At 35.0% G+C, this 19,306-nt stretch overlaps 1 protein-coding gene across 4 annotated transcripts in view; it reads right to left on the bottom strand.

Moving 5' to 3' along the window:
* Positions 1-19,306, bottom strand: part of BRWD3 (bromodomain and WD repeat domain containing 3) — a 131,885-nt gene that overhangs the window by 2,112 nt on the left and 110,467 nt on the right. For 3 of the 4 annotated variants that reach the window (XM_078363026.1, XM_035289670.3, XM_078363027.1), the window contains 15 exons: positions 18,407-18,531; positions 17,607-17,689; positions 14,812-14,923; positions 13,966-14,027; positions 13,705-13,860; positions 12,942-13,062; positions 11,886-12,011; positions 11,691-11,769; positions 9,979-10,035; positions 8,715-8,855; positions 8,226-8,300; positions 6,798-6,950; positions 4,956-5,119; positions 4,496-4,593; positions 3,828-3,986 (listed from right to left, as the gene is read on the bottom strand). In XM_078363026.1, coding sequence (XP_078219152.1) covers positions 3,828-3,986; positions 4,496-4,593; positions 4,956-5,119; positions 6,798-6,950; positions 8,226-8,300; positions 8,715-8,855; positions 9,979-10,035; positions 11,691-11,769; positions 11,886-12,011; positions 12,942-13,062; positions 13,705-13,860; positions 13,966-14,027; positions 14,812-14,923; positions 17,607-17,689; positions 18,407-18,531 — 1,711 coding nt within the window. The remainder of the gene's footprint in view (positions 1-3,827; positions 3,987-4,495; positions 4,594-4,955; positions 5,120-6,797; positions 6,951-8,225; positions 8,301-8,714; positions 8,856-9,978; positions 10,036-11,690; positions 11,770-11,885; positions 12,012-12,941; positions 13,063-13,704; positions 13,861-13,965; positions 14,028-14,811; positions 14,924-17,606; positions 17,690-18,406; positions 18,532-19,306) is intronic. The other variant, XM_035289671.3, reaches the window with a different exon arrangement.

A 19,306-nucleotide genomic window follows, 5' to 3' on the forward strand; every position in this document is an offset into this window, starting at 1 on the left:
TAGGGAAAGAACATTCCAGAAGAGTAAACAGAAAGTAAGCCAGTATAACCAGAGTGCAATAGAAAACAGTGAGTGGAGGAGATGAGTGCCAGTGGAGAGTCTTAAGCTGGAGAAAGACAGAATCTGATTTACATTTTAAAAATCATATGGTTGCTGTGTATAAAAGAGAATATAGAGGAGGCAAGACTGAAAGTGAAAGGAGAGACCAGTTGGGCGTCTACTGCAGTATTCTAGGTAAGACAGGATGAGGGATATTTCAATAGATGTGATAAGTGGTTATATTTGGAATATTTCCTTTTAGAGAAACCTTTAATTTCAAAGGTTGAACTGATGGGACTTGGAGACAGACTATATATCATGTGTCAAGCACAGAATAAAGGATGACTCCTAGGTTTTATGGCCTAAGCAACTGGGTAAATGGTAGAGATATTTTGCTAATGTAGAGAACACTGAAGGAGCAACAGGTTTGAGAAGGGCACTAGAAAAATCAAGATTCCATTTTAGATGTTAATAGAGATCCAAGCAAAGACATTTAAAAATAAAATAAAATAAAATTTAAACAGCAGGTAGATATACCAGTCTAGAGCTCAGAGGAGAAGGTGGAGCTAGAGATATAATTGTAAAAATTTTCAGTAAAGAGATAATAGTTAGGGTAATGAGAACTAGGAGAGCTCACTGAGAGAATAAGTAGAGAGACGAGGTGGCTGAAGAGAACTGAGATACTCAAATGTTTGAAGATAAAGAAGAACCAACAAAGAAAATGGAGAAGGACCAGCCAGTGAGGTAGGAGGGAAATAAGAGAGCAGCCTGGAAGAACTGAAAACACCTAAGACTAGAGTTGTGGATAATTATAAGATTAGTAAGTCTGGGTGTTATGGACTAAATTGTGTCCCTTCGAAATTCATATGTGGAAGCCCTAACCCCCGCAGTGACTGCATTTAAAGATTAGGGCATATAAGGAGGTAATTAAGGTTAAATGGGGTTATATGGGTGGGACTATAACTCAAAAGGACTGATGTTCTTACAGGAAGAGGAAGAGATACTAGTGGTATTTCCCTCTGTCTCTCTGCAGAGGTAAGGGCACGTGAGGACAAAGCGAGAAGGTGGACACAGAGAATCCAGGGAAAAATCCCTTATCAGATACCCGCCCATATGGCACCTTAACATTGGATTGAGCATCTAGCTCTGTGAGAAAAATGAATGTCTGCTGTTTAAGTCACTCAAGACTGTGGTATCTTGTTATGGAAACCCAAGCTGACTAATACCCTAGGCTGGAGACTAAGGTGATAGCAGTGGAAACTACATAAGATATTTAAGTGGTATTAACGGGTTGTGGAATTCACAAAACTTGGCAACTGACTAGGTATAAATGAAGAGTCAAAAAGCACTGCGAGATTTTAAGTTGGGTAGCAAGAAAGATGATGATACCATTAACTAAAATAGTGAGCACAGAAAAAGAAGCAAGTTTGAGATGCAAAGATAAGCAACTGAGGATTTTTATTTTTTTATTTTATAAGGAAGCACTTGGAAATTATTCTAATGGAGATATCTGAGCTGTGTATATGCATTTGGAGAGTCATCACATCAAGATGGCTGATGCAGTCATTAGACTCCTTATTTGTAGAAGACAAAAACAAGCAAATAACAGTGACAAACTCTGCAAATAGCAGTAGAGTCAAAGACAAGAATCAGAAACGAGATTTAAGAGAATCAACAGCATATACAAGTTTATGAGTAGACTTCATAGAAGAGGTAGTCAACAACATGCAATAATACAGAGACTGAGAAGTTAAAAACTAAAAAAAGACAATAGCTGGCCACTGAAGAGTACTCATGAGTGTGAGAACAGCTTTTGAAGAGTGGTCAAGACAGACACCATACTGCAAAGGATAAACGACTCTGGATGGGAAGAACAAAATAGACACAGGAAGCATGGGTTAAACTTGGCAGTGGAGGAAAAGGTAAAATGAAAAAAGGCAATGGCATAAGTATGCAAGATCAGAGGAGACACTAAAGATATAATTTGGGGAAAATAAAGGTGCTAATTATTTTAAAGTAATCAAATGTTTCAATATTTCTTTTTTTAAAAATTTTAAAAAATAAAGACGGAGTTTCCCCGTGTTGCTCAGGCTGGTCTTGAACTCCTGACCTCAGGTGATCCACCCGCCTTGGCCTCCAAGGTGCTTGGATTACAGGCGTGAGCCACAATGCCTGGCCATGTTTCAATATTTCTTATATAACCACTATAAAATATATTTGCAAAAGCCTATTTTTAACTTAATTGATAGTTAAATAACAATGGAGGTGGCGTGGTGGTTCACGCCTGTAATACCAGCACTTTGGGAGACCAAGGCGGGTGGATTGCCTGAGCTCAGCAGTTTGAGACCACCCTGGGCAACACAGTGAAACCTCGTCTCTACTAAAATACAAAAAATTAGCCAGGCGTGGTGGTGTGCGTCACTTGTGGCAGCTACTCAGGAGGCTGAGGCAGGAGAATTGCAAGAACCTGGGAGGCAGAGGTTGCAGAGAGCCGAGACTGCCCCACTGCACTCCAGCCTGGGCAACAAAGTGAGACTCCATCTCAAAAAAAAAAAAAAAGGATAAGCTACTTAATCTTGTATTAAAATGTATATAAAATAAAATCTATATTCTAATAAAATTATTTATAAAAGCATATTAACTCTTCTTCAGAAATTTCAAATACCTGAACATGTTAGAACTTTCTTTGAGTATGTTCAAGGCCCCTAATATAGGACTAAGTAAAAGAAGAAAACTTGAGTTAACAATAACCTTCAAATATTTATGATAATTGATACCCCTTGTATGGTCCAAGATAGACGCACATAATGAATTAGGTCAGTGATTTCTTTTTAAGCAGTGAACATTTTTCTCCTAATAAAAAGTAAAATAGCAGCTCCTTATATGAAATAACAAATAGAACTGTCAGGTTAAATGCAGAAGGTTCTTCTGAGAATGCCTGAAGTACTTTTGTGGATGCCTCAGAAATGGGGAGGGTACAGTCTGGAAGCCACTGACTTTGTGGTATAGCATGCCCCTAGGGAAGAGAATATCCGAGTTATATAACTGGAAAACCGAAAGGAAGGTGGTAGAAGTGGTTGTTGACTGAAAGAAGGCTCATTTCTTAGCCCAGACCCATATTTTTACTGGAGTGGGCCACAAAAATATGAGACTTATTTAAAGATGACTTTGGAAACTTTTCCTTTCTCATTAATATGGTTTAATATATGAAAAATGCTAAAGGTGTCCTCATGTGCTTGGGGCAAGAACATTTAGTTTCTTCTCCCAATTCATTTTATTTTACTTATTTATTATTTTTGAGATAGGACCTCACTCTGTCACACAGGCTGGAGTGCAGTGGCACAATCAGTTCATTGTAGTTACCTACTCCTGGCTCAAGTGATCCTCCCATCTCAGCCTCCCAAGAAGCTGGGAGCTCTGTGCCATCACACGTGGCTATTTTTTGTTTTGCAGAGACGAGGCCTTGCTTTGTTGTCCAGGCTGGTCTCAATCTCCTGGCCTAAAGTGATCCTCCTCCCTCGGCTTCCAAAAGTGTGGGGATTATAGGCGTGAGCCACCATGCCTGCCCCCATTTTACATTTTATTTTAAGACTAAAATACATTTGAAAATAGCTATTGGAAATCTGCTAATGGCATGTTCCCAGTTACGAATATGAAATGCTATCTGACTCATACTTGACAAAATTCTCATTAACTAAGAATATACTAGTTTTTACTATGCCAAAATATCAGCTTTTAAATGATTCATCTTCGGTCATAAAGAGCCCTGTCCCATATTTATTTCCTACCTTGTTTAACTGGCAAAACTCTATTCCGAAATGATTTGGCTTTCCCTGGGTCATGGCTATTTCCACTTCGGCTATATCCACCAAAGCTCGATGAAGAAAATGGCCCATCTGGTTCATCATCAAGTAGATACAGTGAAAGCCCTTCAGCAGCATCTGAAACTTGCATTTTAAAATATTTTAATACTAACATAATTATCATATTTTCAGGAAAGTTGAACAGGTTACTTTTTAAAAACATATCTGCTATTTTATTCCAACATCAAAATCATAAGTTTCTCTAAGAAAATAAGAAGAATATTTTGAGAACAAATGCTTGAATGACAGAAAAACTTGTCCAATTGCACATCATAAATTTTCAAATATTATGTTGGTAAATATATTGTAGATGAGTGCTCTGAAATATCATAGACATTAAAATCATTTAATCATAAAATTTCAAAACTAAGAGACTTTAAAATTTATGTAGTCAAATAAAGAAACTGAATCATATGGCCTAATGCCATATTCAGGGACACACAATTAGCAAGTAGAATTGGGAATAAAACACAACTTGAAAAAAAATCTAAATCCATCGTTCTTTGCACTATAAACCATGCTGTCTCTTCTACATCCTCAACATCAAAATTAAACTGAGATACAGAACACCAAAAAACAAAACACATATTTACCAGGAGATGAGAAAGGAGAGCTAGTCCTGGCATAAGATACTGAGGTATTCTGGTCATTTTTAGGCTGCATCTTCAGTTGTTTCTGCTTCCCTTTTGGACTAGAAGTAAAAATACATACGATGAGCATTTTTTTTTTCTGTTAGCAACATATTGTGATAGACAGTATGACACAAAGAGGTATCAAGAGGCATCAAGGTCAAGTATTGGCTGACCAAAGAGGAAATGCCTTAAAATTCATGTAAAATGCTTGAAATAGATAATTTGACAGTGAAACCTCAATCATTAAAATAAAAAAAAAAGTTTCTGGGATGGTAAAACCCACATCAATAGTGCTTTTGGTTACTAAACAACAAAAAAAGACCTCTTGGGATCTCCTTAAACCATTCATAAACTTTCACAAATTAGGTAATACATACAAAATGCTTTAAGAACAAAACACGCTGCATCAATGTAGTAATACCTAGGTGCTCCACTACTAGATAATGAACTGCTGCTGCTTCTTAGACGTTTTCTGTATCGTGGCCTTCTCCTCTTCTGATTCTGGATTGCTGACTTATATTCAGAGATGATATTTTTGATATGACTTTCAAATAAGGCAGATAATCGCAGCATCATGCTATAGATCTGAAAAGGCAGAAATTACATAGTCTAAACTAAATAGTTTTATATTTTTAAAAAAGGTATAAACATGCCTAAACCAATAAAGCCTCATCATTCCAGACAAAATATTTATTCACTTGAAAAATTCTTCTCAAATATCTTTAAAGGTACCACTTTCACCTAAAAATAAATATTTTTCAAATATAGTGTTCAATGTTCTAAAGGGTAAAAAAAAAAGACTCTTATACAATGCAAGAGAGAATGTAAATTGAAACAGCATTCTAAAGGACAATATGCAGTATGTACAAAAAACCTTAAAGATACACATATGCTTTTGCTGATAATTTTACTTTTGGGAATTTGTCCCAAGGAAATATCACAGAATTATATACTTAAAGAGAATTATATTCAAGAATCCTAAAGATATTACCTATAGCATTATTCATGTAAAATGAGTAACTGGAAACAACCTAAATCTCTAACCAAAGGACACTGGTTAATGCAATATAACCACACAATAGAATACCAATTGAAAACCTTGCTTTCAAAGAGTAATGATTATATAGGAAAATGTTCATTATAAGTAACAAAAAATGCTTCAAAATATGAAATCTACTATTTTAAAGAATATGCAAACATATGTAGACATATACGTTAATGTAGAAAATCCTGGAAGTAGATAAACAGTCACTGTAAGCAAAAATAGGTGACAGCCTTCACAGGTGATTTTTTTCTTCTTTATACTTCTCTGTGTTTCCCAAACTTTCTATAGAAAATGTCACTCTAGCAATCAGGCTCAAGGGGGAAAAGCAAGTGTAAACAAATTATGCTTGCAGAAATTAGTGGAAATGTATTTTCCATAAAGGGGAATTAGGCAAGTATATATCTACTGATTAAAAGTTAATCAGGCCGGGCGCGGTGGCTCAAGCCTGTAATCCCAGCACTTTGGGAGGCTGAGGCAGGTGGATCACGAGGTCAACAGATCGAGACCATCCTGGTCAACATGGTGAAACCCCGTCTCTACTGAAAATTACAAAAAATTAGCTGGGCACGGTGGGGCGTGCCTGTAATCCCAGCTACTCAGGAGGCTGAGGCAGGAGAATTGCCTGAACCCGGGGGCGGAGGTTGCGGTGAGCCGAGATCGCCCCATTGCACTCCAGCCTGGGTAACAAGAGCGAAACTCCGTCTCAAAAAAAAAAAAAAAAAAAAAAATCAGATACCAATTATTCCAAAAGAAAAAAATAATTACTATTTTTCTATTCTCAATATACTTTAAATTCTAACAAAATACAGGGAAAATATTAAATGTGAGTATAAATAAGCAGTTATAACTTCCCAAGAGGTTCATTATTTGTTAGAAGAAATGGAACATACATATTCAGAGAAAATAAAACTATTTCACATAAATTAACACTGTAAATCACTTTTCTATTTATTAAGTCACTTATCAGATATATTAAAGTGTACTCAAATTACTATGTCTCCTTTCCTTGTTTTTTTCTCTGGTAGCTATAAATACTACTAAAGAGTAAAGAGACAAGTAAGAGAAAGGAAAAGGTGGTTAATTTCAGAATGACTGCTAAATGTATCTTTCTGCATGCCTAACAAGCTATCCATATTTCAAAAAAGATACTGCAGATTAAACTTCAGTAACTGGTTAATGAAAACTGCCTGATAATTAACCCAACTAATAAAATCATACCCTTGACTTTTTATTAGAGGTATAAGCTTTGGACTTGTTGAATATTTGGCGAACATCCTTATAAAATTCCAGAGGACTACCATAGTTTCCTGCTTCCAAGGTTTCTTTCACAGTGCTGAAGTCCACAGGAGTATCTATAACATCTTGATAATCCTACAAAGAAGAATATGTTATTAAATACTCAAACTGCATAACAATATTAAGAAATACAATGGGACTTAAATTGGCATCACCTACTACAATCCACCACGAAATAAACACATTGTTTTTCAATGTGCCAACTACTTCCGCACAACCCCAAAACATCTTTTGTTGGCTCATAAAAACAGCAGAAGTCTGTGGGAAAGCCTTAGCCCTCACACCGCAGTAATAACCATAAATAACTCTGAAGGGACAGAATGGAAAATCCATAATTGTTGGCTTCATCTCTACAGCATCCATAATATGGAATTCTATTTCTTGCTTAAAGGCTGATACAAACTCCAAAACCCCAGCAAACTGTTTAATGATAAAAGATGGGATTATCCACATGTAATTAAATTGTTCCAGTCTACAAATTAGCTACATATTTCCACAATTCTTGCTATGAGAACATTCTACTTAAGTGTCATTAGTTGTGGGTCAAAGTCACATTGGTCATGTTTGTGTCTTTCCTTTTTGATTTTTAATCAATGTGATACCTTTGATTCATCGAAGGTCTTCCATCTTTTAGGTCCATACTTCATTTGATTTTGATTAGGGGAGAGGGAAGATTCCGGAAGGGTTATCAGATCAAGTTATATCTAAGATTTATTCCTATATATGCTACAAGTTTCAGAGTGAAAACCATACTCAGTATTAGATCCCTTAATGCATTTAGAATCATCAAGAAGTAAAATCTCCACATGTCCCTCCAAGGAAAAAGCCAAAAAGCCAGAAAGGATAGAAAAAGGGTATTATAAAAAGACAGAAAATATTTTTCAAAGTATGAGAAATCACAAATGTTCTAAATATATCTTCTTATTTTCTCAAATCATAAAAAAACAGAAGTGTATTCTAACACACTATGGCTTATGTTAGAACTTGTGTAGTAGTATGATGACCAAAATTTAAAAGACTCAGTCTACTTGCTGAATGAAGTCTCAGTGGGAACAGCCAGCTGCAATACAGACACAATTATATTGTGTAATTGATGCTTTCTACTCTGTTGCAGAAGCTTAGAATCTACATAGAAAAGTAAACATTTACAAGGAGGATACAAAGAACAATCTTGAGAACACATGTTGATTCAAAGAGGAACAACAAAAAAAAGAAATTACTAAAAAATCAAACAAAAGTAAAAAGGGAACCAAGTTAGAAAGGAGTTTTAACAAACTAAAATGTTGATGTACAGTATAGTTTAGAAGGTAAAAACAATCAGTATGTCTTTTAAGAGACTACCAGGTCTACCTCAGAAAGAGATGAATCTTGTTGTCTTTCTGGAACTACAGACTCTGAGGATTCTCCCTCTTGCTCCTGATGACCCTATTAGGATAAAGAGCATATACTGGTTTCCAGACAACTATAACAAAATATCAAGACATGTAATACAATTATGACTTAAATCTCAAAGATCCATACACTGGAATTATGTTTTTATTGGCTGTACTTTAAGGTGAAGAAATTGTACATTCACCATTCTTCTTTGCTATGAAAAACACAAGACTAATTTATTTTACCCAAACTCCCTACAAGTGAACAAATGTATAATCTATACATTAAAGACATAATGGCATTTTTTAAAAGATCACACTAATCACACTAGTACTTTAATGACCAAAAGATTAGAAAAATGAAAGGAAAGTAGGAAGCAAGAAAATTGCTCTTAACTCGATTTTAGCATGGACATGTATGGGAAATTATCATACTGGCAATTAATTTAAACAACTGTATGCTTACTGGGTAAGAAAGAGGATCAGCTGGCTGTCGAAATGGCTCTGAGTCTTCACGTTCATAAATGAGGCTCAACAGTTCTTTGCATTGTTTTTTCCAAGCATCAGGATTACACTTTAAAGACTGTCTTCTGCCTCGGCATTTGACCTATAGATTTTAATAGAATTATATCTGAAAGATCTTTCCCTAACTCTATTGATTTTTCTCAAGAATCCCTAATTAACATTAGCGATTATTAGGGATATCTATCTGTATAAAATAGGGCAGCTGCTATTTTAGTTTCTTAGTTTAAATTAGACATTGTTTTCCCTGGCAAAAATAATGAGCTACCCCAAAACCTAAAATGCAATAAAAAAAAAAAAAAAAAACTAGACACTATATGCATGGAAATGGCAAGAATTCGAGTACTCAAATCTGAACTTCAAATAAAGTACAGAGGAACAATGATTCTTTCCTCTACAAGATCAAGCTATAGTGCCTTACTATTTGCTGGTAGTTAAGCATACTTGACAATGGCATTATATTTTTCTCAAAACAACACTTAAATTTTTTTTTCCTTGGAAATCCTTTGTGGTCATAATGAACTCTGTTCTGTACCATTGGATGTCTTTTGTTATGATCTCTTTCAGTATTACAAAATATATTGTTCCTTATATAAAATAAGTCTATGTCTAATTATTATAGAGGGGAAATCTGCACAAAAGAGTTAACACAGCAGGCCAGGGCTTGCTTGCAAGGTTGGCCCTTGGCTGGCATTTGGGAACTTGGCATTTCAATGGCTTACTAAATTATTTAGAAAATTTGCTGCACCTAGAGAGTATAAAACAATATGATTTGTGCTGAATATGTAATTTCCTTCTGGGAATCCAGAATCTTAGTGTGTATTAGTCAGAGGGTACCTACATAACCAACCCCCAATAAAATCTTTGGGAACTGAATCTCTAATCACACACATGCTGGAAAGAGTGTGATATGTGACCGCTCACAGGGGAAAGATATTATAGCATAAGGACCGCTCACAGGGGAAAGATATTATAGCATAAGGAAGCCTGTACATAAATTTCTCCAGACTCTGCCTGTGTCTTTTTCTCCATGACTCAACTGGGTACCCTTACTGTATCACTGTAATACATCTTATCAATGAGCATAGCTAATATACTTACTTACAAGAATCCTTCTAGCAATTCTGCAAATATGGGATTGGTCTTCGGGATCACTGACATAGGAAACCTGAAAAAGTATCTCCTCAGCAGTTCATTTATTTACTCACCCTTCTTCCAGATGAAGTACCAGGACCATCTGAATCTAAATCAACCATTTCTGTATCCTAAATTAAAAGGGAAGAGTGGGAAAAGATGCTGTGACATTCGAAGTCATATAAATTAGATGGACATTTATAAATAAGTGGGAAATATAATCACAGTTAACTTTTCCCCATTTGATCAAGTAGAACAAAAGCTGGAGGAAGACTCATGTGAAACAGTCCCAATATACAGTGTACAAGCTGGAAAATATACTGGAAGAAGAAGAATTAAACAAGGTTTCTCTTTAAGTAAGAATCGGGAAAGGAGGGAAACAGTGTAGTGGTTGGTATTTGCTAAAATTGCACCTAAGTGTTAGTATTTTTTTAAAACCTTATTCTACATGATATGCTCATTTAATATACAATTTTAAATTATTCATGATTAATCCATTGCGATTTCAAGAAATAGATCACATAAAATATGCATTTACCTTTTCCTATAGGAAAGTGATCTATTTCAGTTAAGTGTCTCTTTAAGGGATAATTTTTTAATATGAAGGGTCAAGACCCAAGCACCACTAGTGATAGTGAAACACTGGGTAATACATAGTAGAAAATAAAAAGTAGCTCATAAGATATTGGTACTGCTTTCTAACAAAATACAACTGCTGAATTACATTTTTACTTAAGTTTTCTGTTTTAACCCTAATAGTGCTACTCTGAGGTGAAATTCTTGCTACATCAAATTCCCTAGCTAAAATACATTTATATGAAAGGTCAGAGAAAATATAAGGAAGATATAAGAAAATACAAAAAATATTAGTGATACATTTTTCTTAGGTCTCAAGAAACTATATCTTATTGGTATATCATGTTTTCCTTTATTATGTAAATAACATTTAACTGCAATAATATATGTCATGGTCAGACACATTTTCATGAAAAAATTAAAAAAAAACCAACCAACATCAGAGATTTACCATTCTGAAGATCAACAGTATAAATAATATAAACATGTAAAACATCTCATGCCACTGCAACACAATCTAGCACATGTGAGTCACTCATCCCTGGGATGAATTGTTTTCTAAAAAGATTTGTGAATTATCATTTTCTAATATTGTTCCAACCTCTATTTTGGTTTTTGTTTCTATCATAACCTCCAGCCAAATATGGCTTTGTGTAAATTAGAAACAGATGAGTAGAGAAATCAAGAACCAAAGGTCGGCTAAGTACTACTTCCATTTCATTCAGAAAAGACTGGTTTATCTTTATAAATTTTTAGAAAGGAAAATCAAGTAACAATTTCACGAAACTACCAAAAATGTAGACTTTTAAACCAGAAACTTTAAAATATTTTAACATTTTCTATACACTATATAGAAAATAAAATCCTCATTGAAATTTCCATCAACTAAACATTCTTTTAAAATATTGATCACTTGTTTTATTTCTAACATGATGGAAAATAAAATGCTGATTTCTCATCACTTAAACCCACTATGTCAATTATGATGACTGGCCGCCTGTCTCTGACTAAATCCTGTAGTATTATTTTATTTTCATTATATGCCATCTAAGTACACTTTAAATAGTTTACTGTTAAAAGATGCCAGTATTCAGCCAGCTTTCACAACTCTGTTTTGCTGTTCATGGTCAATTACAACATGTAGACATAATTTTGTACTTCAAATAAAAGAAAAGTAATTCATTCCTACTAATCATGCTGTGATTCTTACCTCTTCTGCATCAGTACTGTTTCGTTCTTCTGCTTTAACTTTATTATAAGTATCCAGTATATCAGTACAGCTCTGATCCCTAAGAAACAAGATAAGCCATTTCAGTAACTTCAGCAATTTTTACAATTAATTTTTTAAAAATAATTTTTTAAAAACCTTAAGTTAGACTTTCTGGAAACTTAAACTGCTTCTTACCCAATAAATCGAAGTAAGACATCAGTTACAATTTTAGCTGCTTTAACTATAGGACTATCTGGCTCATTGAAAGTCCTGGCATTATGCTCAATGTAGCGTACCTCCCACATTAATGCTGATATTCTTCTGTGAAAGAAAAAAAATACTCTGTTAGCCTTGGCTGACATATTTAAAGTATATTTTAGGAATATACAATATAGAACAAATATGTACTTAATCAGAATGTTCCAATATGTAAATATCTCAATATATTTGACTGGTGAGCACTAAAAAGACATGATATAGCTATAGTATTTAAAGCACAAGCAGGGATTTTGAACCACTGGAAGGTATATACACTTCAAATAGAACTAACCTAGGACATTATGGGTAAAGAGTCATTTGACAAGGTCAAAACAATGTTTAGTTTTCAGGGGAAGAGCCAAGAAGAGCAAGAAAAAAAAACAGATTCTAAAAAATGAAAGATTTTTATCTAATTACTTTTATAATATATAGTATCAAATCAAAATAATATATATTATAAAAATACAACCAGTTCTCAATTGCAAAGGCAGATTAACCAGTCATGGAGTACTGTGTTCAGCAGGAGACTTGGATGAAAGAGGGACCAAGAGTGCCCTCTACAGCCTTCCCGTAATCATCTCCCATCCCAACCAAAACAAAGGGAAAAAATTACTTGCCTCCTTTCCTGTATGTATTTCAGGACTGGTAACTAAATTTAATTAACTGCAACCAAATTCTCCAACAGAGGATTTAAATATGCTCCAAATCTGTAGCACGTTAATCATGATGAATCCACAAACCACTTAAATTGCCTTTAATAAACTGAAGTTAAATGTAGATTTGTTTTGCACACCATTTGTGCTACCTATATTTTCCTCTCAGCCTTTCTTCTCTATCCCCTTTCTACTCTGCAAGAGTGAGAATCTACTAAATAAAGGGAAATTTGTGTTCTAAATTTTTAAAGCAAATTTTGGTGTGGGTCTTTTGCAGGATCATATGAAAATGCAGATCTCAAAAAGGAAAGCAAAAGCCAAGTGATAAAACCAAACAGACCTGTAAAAGCGATTTTCAAGTCTCCGCCTGATGGTATTGAGGTCAGTTGGATAAGCAACTACAGTACAATACAAGGGGTAGGCACTGAGATCCACTGGAACAGCAAAAGGGCTGGCAAAATCTATAAAATTATCAAAATCAAATACGGTGGCTATAAAGGACATTAACATCTGATGATAACAAACACTTATTCATATATAAACAAGAAGGGAGGGTGATATACTACATTTCTAAAACCATGAGGATTCCATTACACAAACAGAATGTTATTCTTTATATTTGAACATCATATCTATGAATCATGCATGATACACTGGTTCAAATCAGGTAAAACAAAATTAGAGGAGTACTGGGTTTAACTTCAGATTTCGGTCTTTCCTAGATAAATGCCAAACTTCTCAAGTGACATATTTTAGAAAATTTAACTATTCATGCTGGTAAAATACATTACTTATCTACTGTCCTTACAAAGAAACACATCCAAAGTAAGCCCCAGGAAATAGCTAAAGAATCAAAGTGATTCAAAAAGGAAAAAGACACTTACATGACTACCTTCACTCTTATCCTTTGCTGAAAAAATTATTAGTTATTACTTTGGCCAAGCATATAAAACTGTTAATATTAAAACTAGAATCACTGCACTTTTTGAGTTAAAAGTAAAGCGTACAGTGAGAAACTGTATATCCTTTTGTAAAACTTTAAAATTCTGCTGATTTTCCTAGCTCCCTTGCATGCTTCTAAAATTTTTGGATATTCATCATACCCAGGGAAAGAAGGTGGTTGATGCCCTGAATAACCCGTTCACATTCTTCATCTCTGGAATGAGCACCCCACTCTCCTTCCTGGGGTTTGTATAGCAAAGCAGTCAATTCTTCCTGGGAGACAGGAACGCCAGCACCAACTTCATCTGGAAAGGCAGCTAGATATAGTATTTTAAGAAAATCAGAAAAAATTAGTTTCCAATATCATGTGATTGCCATTTTACTTTTAAAGAATTATAATTCATTTTTAAAAGGTTGCTTACTTCCTTCTGGAATTGGCTCCATATCCCAGGGGCTCATCTTTTCTCTCTCATTATTGTCCCAGCTATTAAAAAATAAAAAGATACAAATCAAATTAATCACATAGCACTTCCTTTCATATACTACCATAGTTTTACATGAATTCCTGGAGGTGAAATCTGAAAAAGGGCAATACAGTTATCTTGAAAGTATAACTCTGGTTACATAAAGATAATAACAAACCTCTAATGGAAAAAACATAGTCTAACACTATGAAACATAGTGGGCAGAAAGCCTACTCTTAGTCAATTCGGAGACTTAAAAGTCAATCCTCATAGAATAAACATTTCTTGTAACACTCTTGAGAGGATTCATTCATTAGCAATCTTACAACTCTGGAATTTCAAGAAGAAGTAAATATTGCAAACATATAGTACTTCCAAACATGATGCAACCACTTCTGCCTAGAATTCATACAACTAAACAAAAGACTAAGTACTAATATTCATTGCTATATTCCAGCCACAAAAATTACTTTAGTTAGTAAATTAGTTTTCGTACTTTCCATTAAAAAACACTTGCAATTCTTGTCCAAAGTAGAAATAGTTAAAAGAAAACACAGACATCAAAAGAGGTAGAAATAGATTGCTCAGTTCTTCCTTTGTTTTAGTCAAAGAAAACAAAGAACTTTGCTTTGACTAAAACAAAGGAAGAACTGAGCACTTTACCATAAAATTTCTTCTTTGCAAGTATAGGCATTGTGAGACTAGATAAGTCAGATAAAAGGTATTTCTCCTAGTGAAGGTTATTAAAATGCCACATACTATTACAGTATTATGTTAGACATAAAAGATCATAAACATACTTACTGAACACTGTAACACTGGAAAGAACTATCAGGATACTCTGGTTGAAAAGGCTGCTGACTCTCCACAGTCCCAAACCACCAGGCGTCATCTATTATACTGCGGAATCTATCACCTATAATGTTTTAAAATTCTTAAAAAGATGCTCTCGAGAATATCAGCTCTGTTACCACTCTAAATTACTACTCTTTCTTGACTACAGAAGTAGCATTATATCTAGCATTATCAGAAGTTTCCATCTAGGTTTCTGAGATAAATGATTATTTTACATTTCAACTTCTTCATGTATTTTGATTTCCAAGTGGTAGAAATCCTTCTGAAATAAATTACATATGACAACATCTTCTTAAATAAATGCTACCAAGCATAATTTAACTTTTTTCAATTACTTAGCAGCATCATTAGGCATACTCCTTATTGTATTACATATGTACATAAATGCAGTTGATTCTTCTGTCTTGTTTTCAGCTTTCTTTAAAAATCTCTTCATACTAGTTTTTATACTACAGATCTTCCTCTAAACCAAGGAAGATGTAGGAAAGTTTGGAACTTCTTAGAGATTTGTTGAATGGTTTTGACCAAAATGCCAACAGTCATATGGACAATGAAGTCCAGGCTGAGGTGGTCTCAGATGGAGATCAGGAACTTATAAGCAGCAAAGCACTCAAGGGGTGACTTGCCTGATGTAAAAAGTATTCAGTTTTATGTATTCACAAAGATATGATTTGGAGTTAGAACTTATCTTTAAAAGGGAAGCAGAGCATTAAAGTTCAGAAAGTTTGCAGCTTGATGATGAACACCACAGAAAAGAAAAAACCATTCTCTGAGAAGAAATTCAAGTCAGCTGCAGAAATTTGCTTAACTAGGAGCCAAATGTTAACTGCCAAGAAAATGGAGAAAAATGTATCCAGGGCATGTCAGAGATCTTCGAGGCAGCCCCTCGCATCATAAGCCCCCGGGTCTAGAAAGAAAAAATGGTTTCTTGGGGTTGCCTGGCTACTCTGTGCACACTTGGAACTTCGTGTCCTGTTTGCCAGCTGCTCCAGCTCCAGTTCATGACTAAAAGGAGCCAACGTACAGCTCAGGCCATTGTTTCAAAGGGAGTAAGCACCCAACTTTGGTGGCTTACACGGGATGTTGGAACTGCAGGTCCACAGAAGTCAAGAATTGAGGTTCGGGAACCTCCACCTAGATTTTGGAGGATATATGGAAATGCCTGGATATCTAAGTAAGAAGTCTGCTGCTGGGGTTGTTGGGCTGGAGCCCCCATACAGAGTCAGAGTCCCCACTGGGGCACTGCCTAGTGGAACTATGAGAAGAGGGTAACCATCCTCCACACCCCAGAATGGCAGATCCACAGACAGCATACGTCGTGAGCCTGGAAAAGCTGCAGACACTCAACGCCAGCCTGTGAAAGCAGCTGGGAAAGGGGATATATCCTGCAAAGTCACAGAGGTGGAGCTGCCCAAGACCATGGGAACCTACCTGTTGCATCAGTGTGACCTGGATGTGAGACATGGAGTCAAAGGAGATCATTTGGGAGCTTTAAAATTTGACTGCCCTGCTGGATTTTGGACTTGCGTAGAGCCTTCAATCCCTTAGTTTTAGACAATTTCTCCCATTTGGAATGGATGTATTTATCCAATACCTATACCCCTCATTCTATCTAGCAAGTAGCAAACTTTGGATCTTACAGACTCTTAGGCAGAAGCAATTTGTCTTGTCTCAGATGATACTTTGGAGACGAACTTTTGAGTTAATGCTGGAATGAGTTAAGACGTTGGGGGTCTGTTGGGAAGGCATAATTGGTTCTGAAATGTGAGGACATGAGATTTGGGAGGGGCAAGGGGCAGAATGAAATGGCTAGGCTCTGTGTCCCCACCAAAACCTCATCTCAAATTCTAATTCCTTCACACTGAGGGAGGGACCTGGTGGGAATGGATCGGATTATGGGGGCAGTTTCCCTCATGCTGTTCTCACGACAGTAAGTTAGTTTTCACAAGATCTGATGGTTTAAAAGTGTGGCATTTCCCCTTCTAATTCTCTATCTCCTACAGCCATATGAAGAAGATCTTGCTGCCCCTTTGCCATCTGCCATGATTCTTAAGTTTCCTAAGGTATCCTGAGCCATGTGGAACTATGAAATCAATTAAATGGTTTTTTCCTTATAAATTATCCAGTCTGAGGTAGTATCTTTATACAAGTGTGAAAATGGACTAATATATGTGGCTACAATTAGATTTTTGAAATTCAGGCACAAGTAATTAAGTGTGCAAAAAAGTCAACAGTTTAAAAATCCTTATGTTCTGTATTGCATTGTTATACAATAGAGCTATAAGCAAATTTCCTTAACTCTTAAATTTTTTCCTTTACATTATTGTTATACTGCTTTTTATAATCAAAAATGAAAGAAGGGTAAAAGAACAGGAGACGGTGGGAGGGTGACAGGGAGGGAAACAAGGATGGAATATGAAAAAAAGGAAACAAATCACAATCAGTAATGATCTGTTTTAGAAGCCAAGTGTAAAGTGCTCTATTTTAGGGCAACTGATGAGAATTTTGTTTATAATCCTTTTTGTATATTAATAGAGTAGGTATTTACAGAAGGTTTAGAGACTATATGCCACACACAATTTGCATAAAAATGAACTAAAAGAAATTTTAACTTAATTTTTCTAGTTTCTCTCATAGCTTTTTTCAGCTAAATGTAAGCTAGTTTTTTTCTGTTAAATCACAGTTAAAAAGTTACTTACTGTACATAAGCTTAATAGTTAATAAAACAACAATTCTATACTTACCAATCTGCCAGTTCCTTTCTTTGGCTTCATTATAAAACTGATGTAGCACAAGAAAGTCAATGACATCTGGCATGTCATGATACCTATACAGAAAATAAAGCACATATGAATCAATATAGAGATATAACAATATATGTTACTAAATGCCCAAGAATATATGTTTAATGTAGACCCATTAAGAAATTTTGCAAACCTCACAGTCCCTAGAAATGCCTTTACTTAAACACCACCTTCTCTGATCTGTTTGGGAGTGCCCTGCCTACTGTCACATTACTTTAAAAATAAAAAGATGCCAATACAGGTTAATAAAGCTTAATATGAGGTATTTTATATTAAGAAGTATGAATGTTCTTTAATCTCCTTACATTTAAAACTCAACTGCATGTAAAGAGCCATTGATTTATTATTCTTAGTAACAGAAATAAAAGCAACTGCCATGTTTCAAACATTCTATTAGGGAATTATGAAAGGCCTTTGATTCCTACCAACAATCTTTAGGAAGAGATTAGCATTTCAATTTTACAAATGAAGAAATAAATTCAGAGAGGTTAAGTAACTTGCTTATTAATCTATCTAACTATCTATAACATACATACATAACACACACATGCACATGCACACACACATATAAATAAAATGGAGATATTAAGAATTAAACTCTGGTCTTTATAATTCTAAACTCTGTAGTAAAGAATGCTAGTGTGTTTTCTCTACCATTGAGCCCTGTACTCTGTAGAATATACAATAGGTATTAAAATACACAAACTCAAACACAGAGACCCAGAGATAGAACTACTCACTTAATGGAAAAAGATTCTCCAGTCATTTTGCCTGAAATTGGGTCCAGAAATGCAAGCTTCAAGCAGCATAGTGTGGGTGGGCCCACTTCATATTTGATTCCTACAATCTTAACAAACTCTTGCTCCTATTAATGAGAATACCAATATATTATTACTTTCAATATAAATAATCACTTAACATTTGCATAGTATTTCATCATTACTTGAACAATTCAATAATATCTGAATGCTCTCTAAATGCCAGGCACTACACTAAATGTTAAAGGTAATAAGACATGGGTCTTAATTCTTAATAGCAGGTTGTAGTTTAGTACAAGGCTCTAAACCAAGGATGAGCAGCCACATCACCTGGGGAAATGTTTCAAATTTAATGTTCTTAAATCCTATATAGAATCAAGTTCTATGTTTGGGGTATAGTTCAGTAATCTATCTGTTTCAGAAAAAACTCCCTAGTGCAGTAAGATGCTCTGTCTGGTTAAAAATCACTCCCCTAGCAAAAATACAGTATGTAAGCATGCAGGAGTACATGTACATGTACATGTTTGGGGCAAAGACCTACGTTTTCGAATGTCTACATTATATTTTTAGTTATTTTTGTTTTACTTTAGATTCATGGGGTACATGGGCAGGTTTGTTACATGCATATATTGCATAATGGTGGGGGGTTGAGCTTTTAGTGTACCCATCCTCCAAATAGTAACCATTGTAGCAAATAGGTAATTTTTAAACCCCTATCCCCCTCTTAACCTCCCTTCCTTTGGAGTCCCCAGTGTCTATCATTTCCATCTTAATGTCCATTCATACCAACTGTTTAGCATCCATTTGTTAGAGAGGACATGTGATATTTGATTTTCTGTTTTTGTGTCATTTTACTTACGATAATGGCCTCTAGCTCCATCT

The sequence above is a fragment of the Callithrix jacchus genome, chromosome X, assembly GCF_049354715.1.
Source record: "Callithrix jacchus isolate 240 chromosome X, calJac240_pri, whole genome shotgun sequence".
NCBI lineage: Eukaryota > Metazoa > Chordata > Mammalia > Primates > Cebidae > Callithrix > Callithrix jacchus.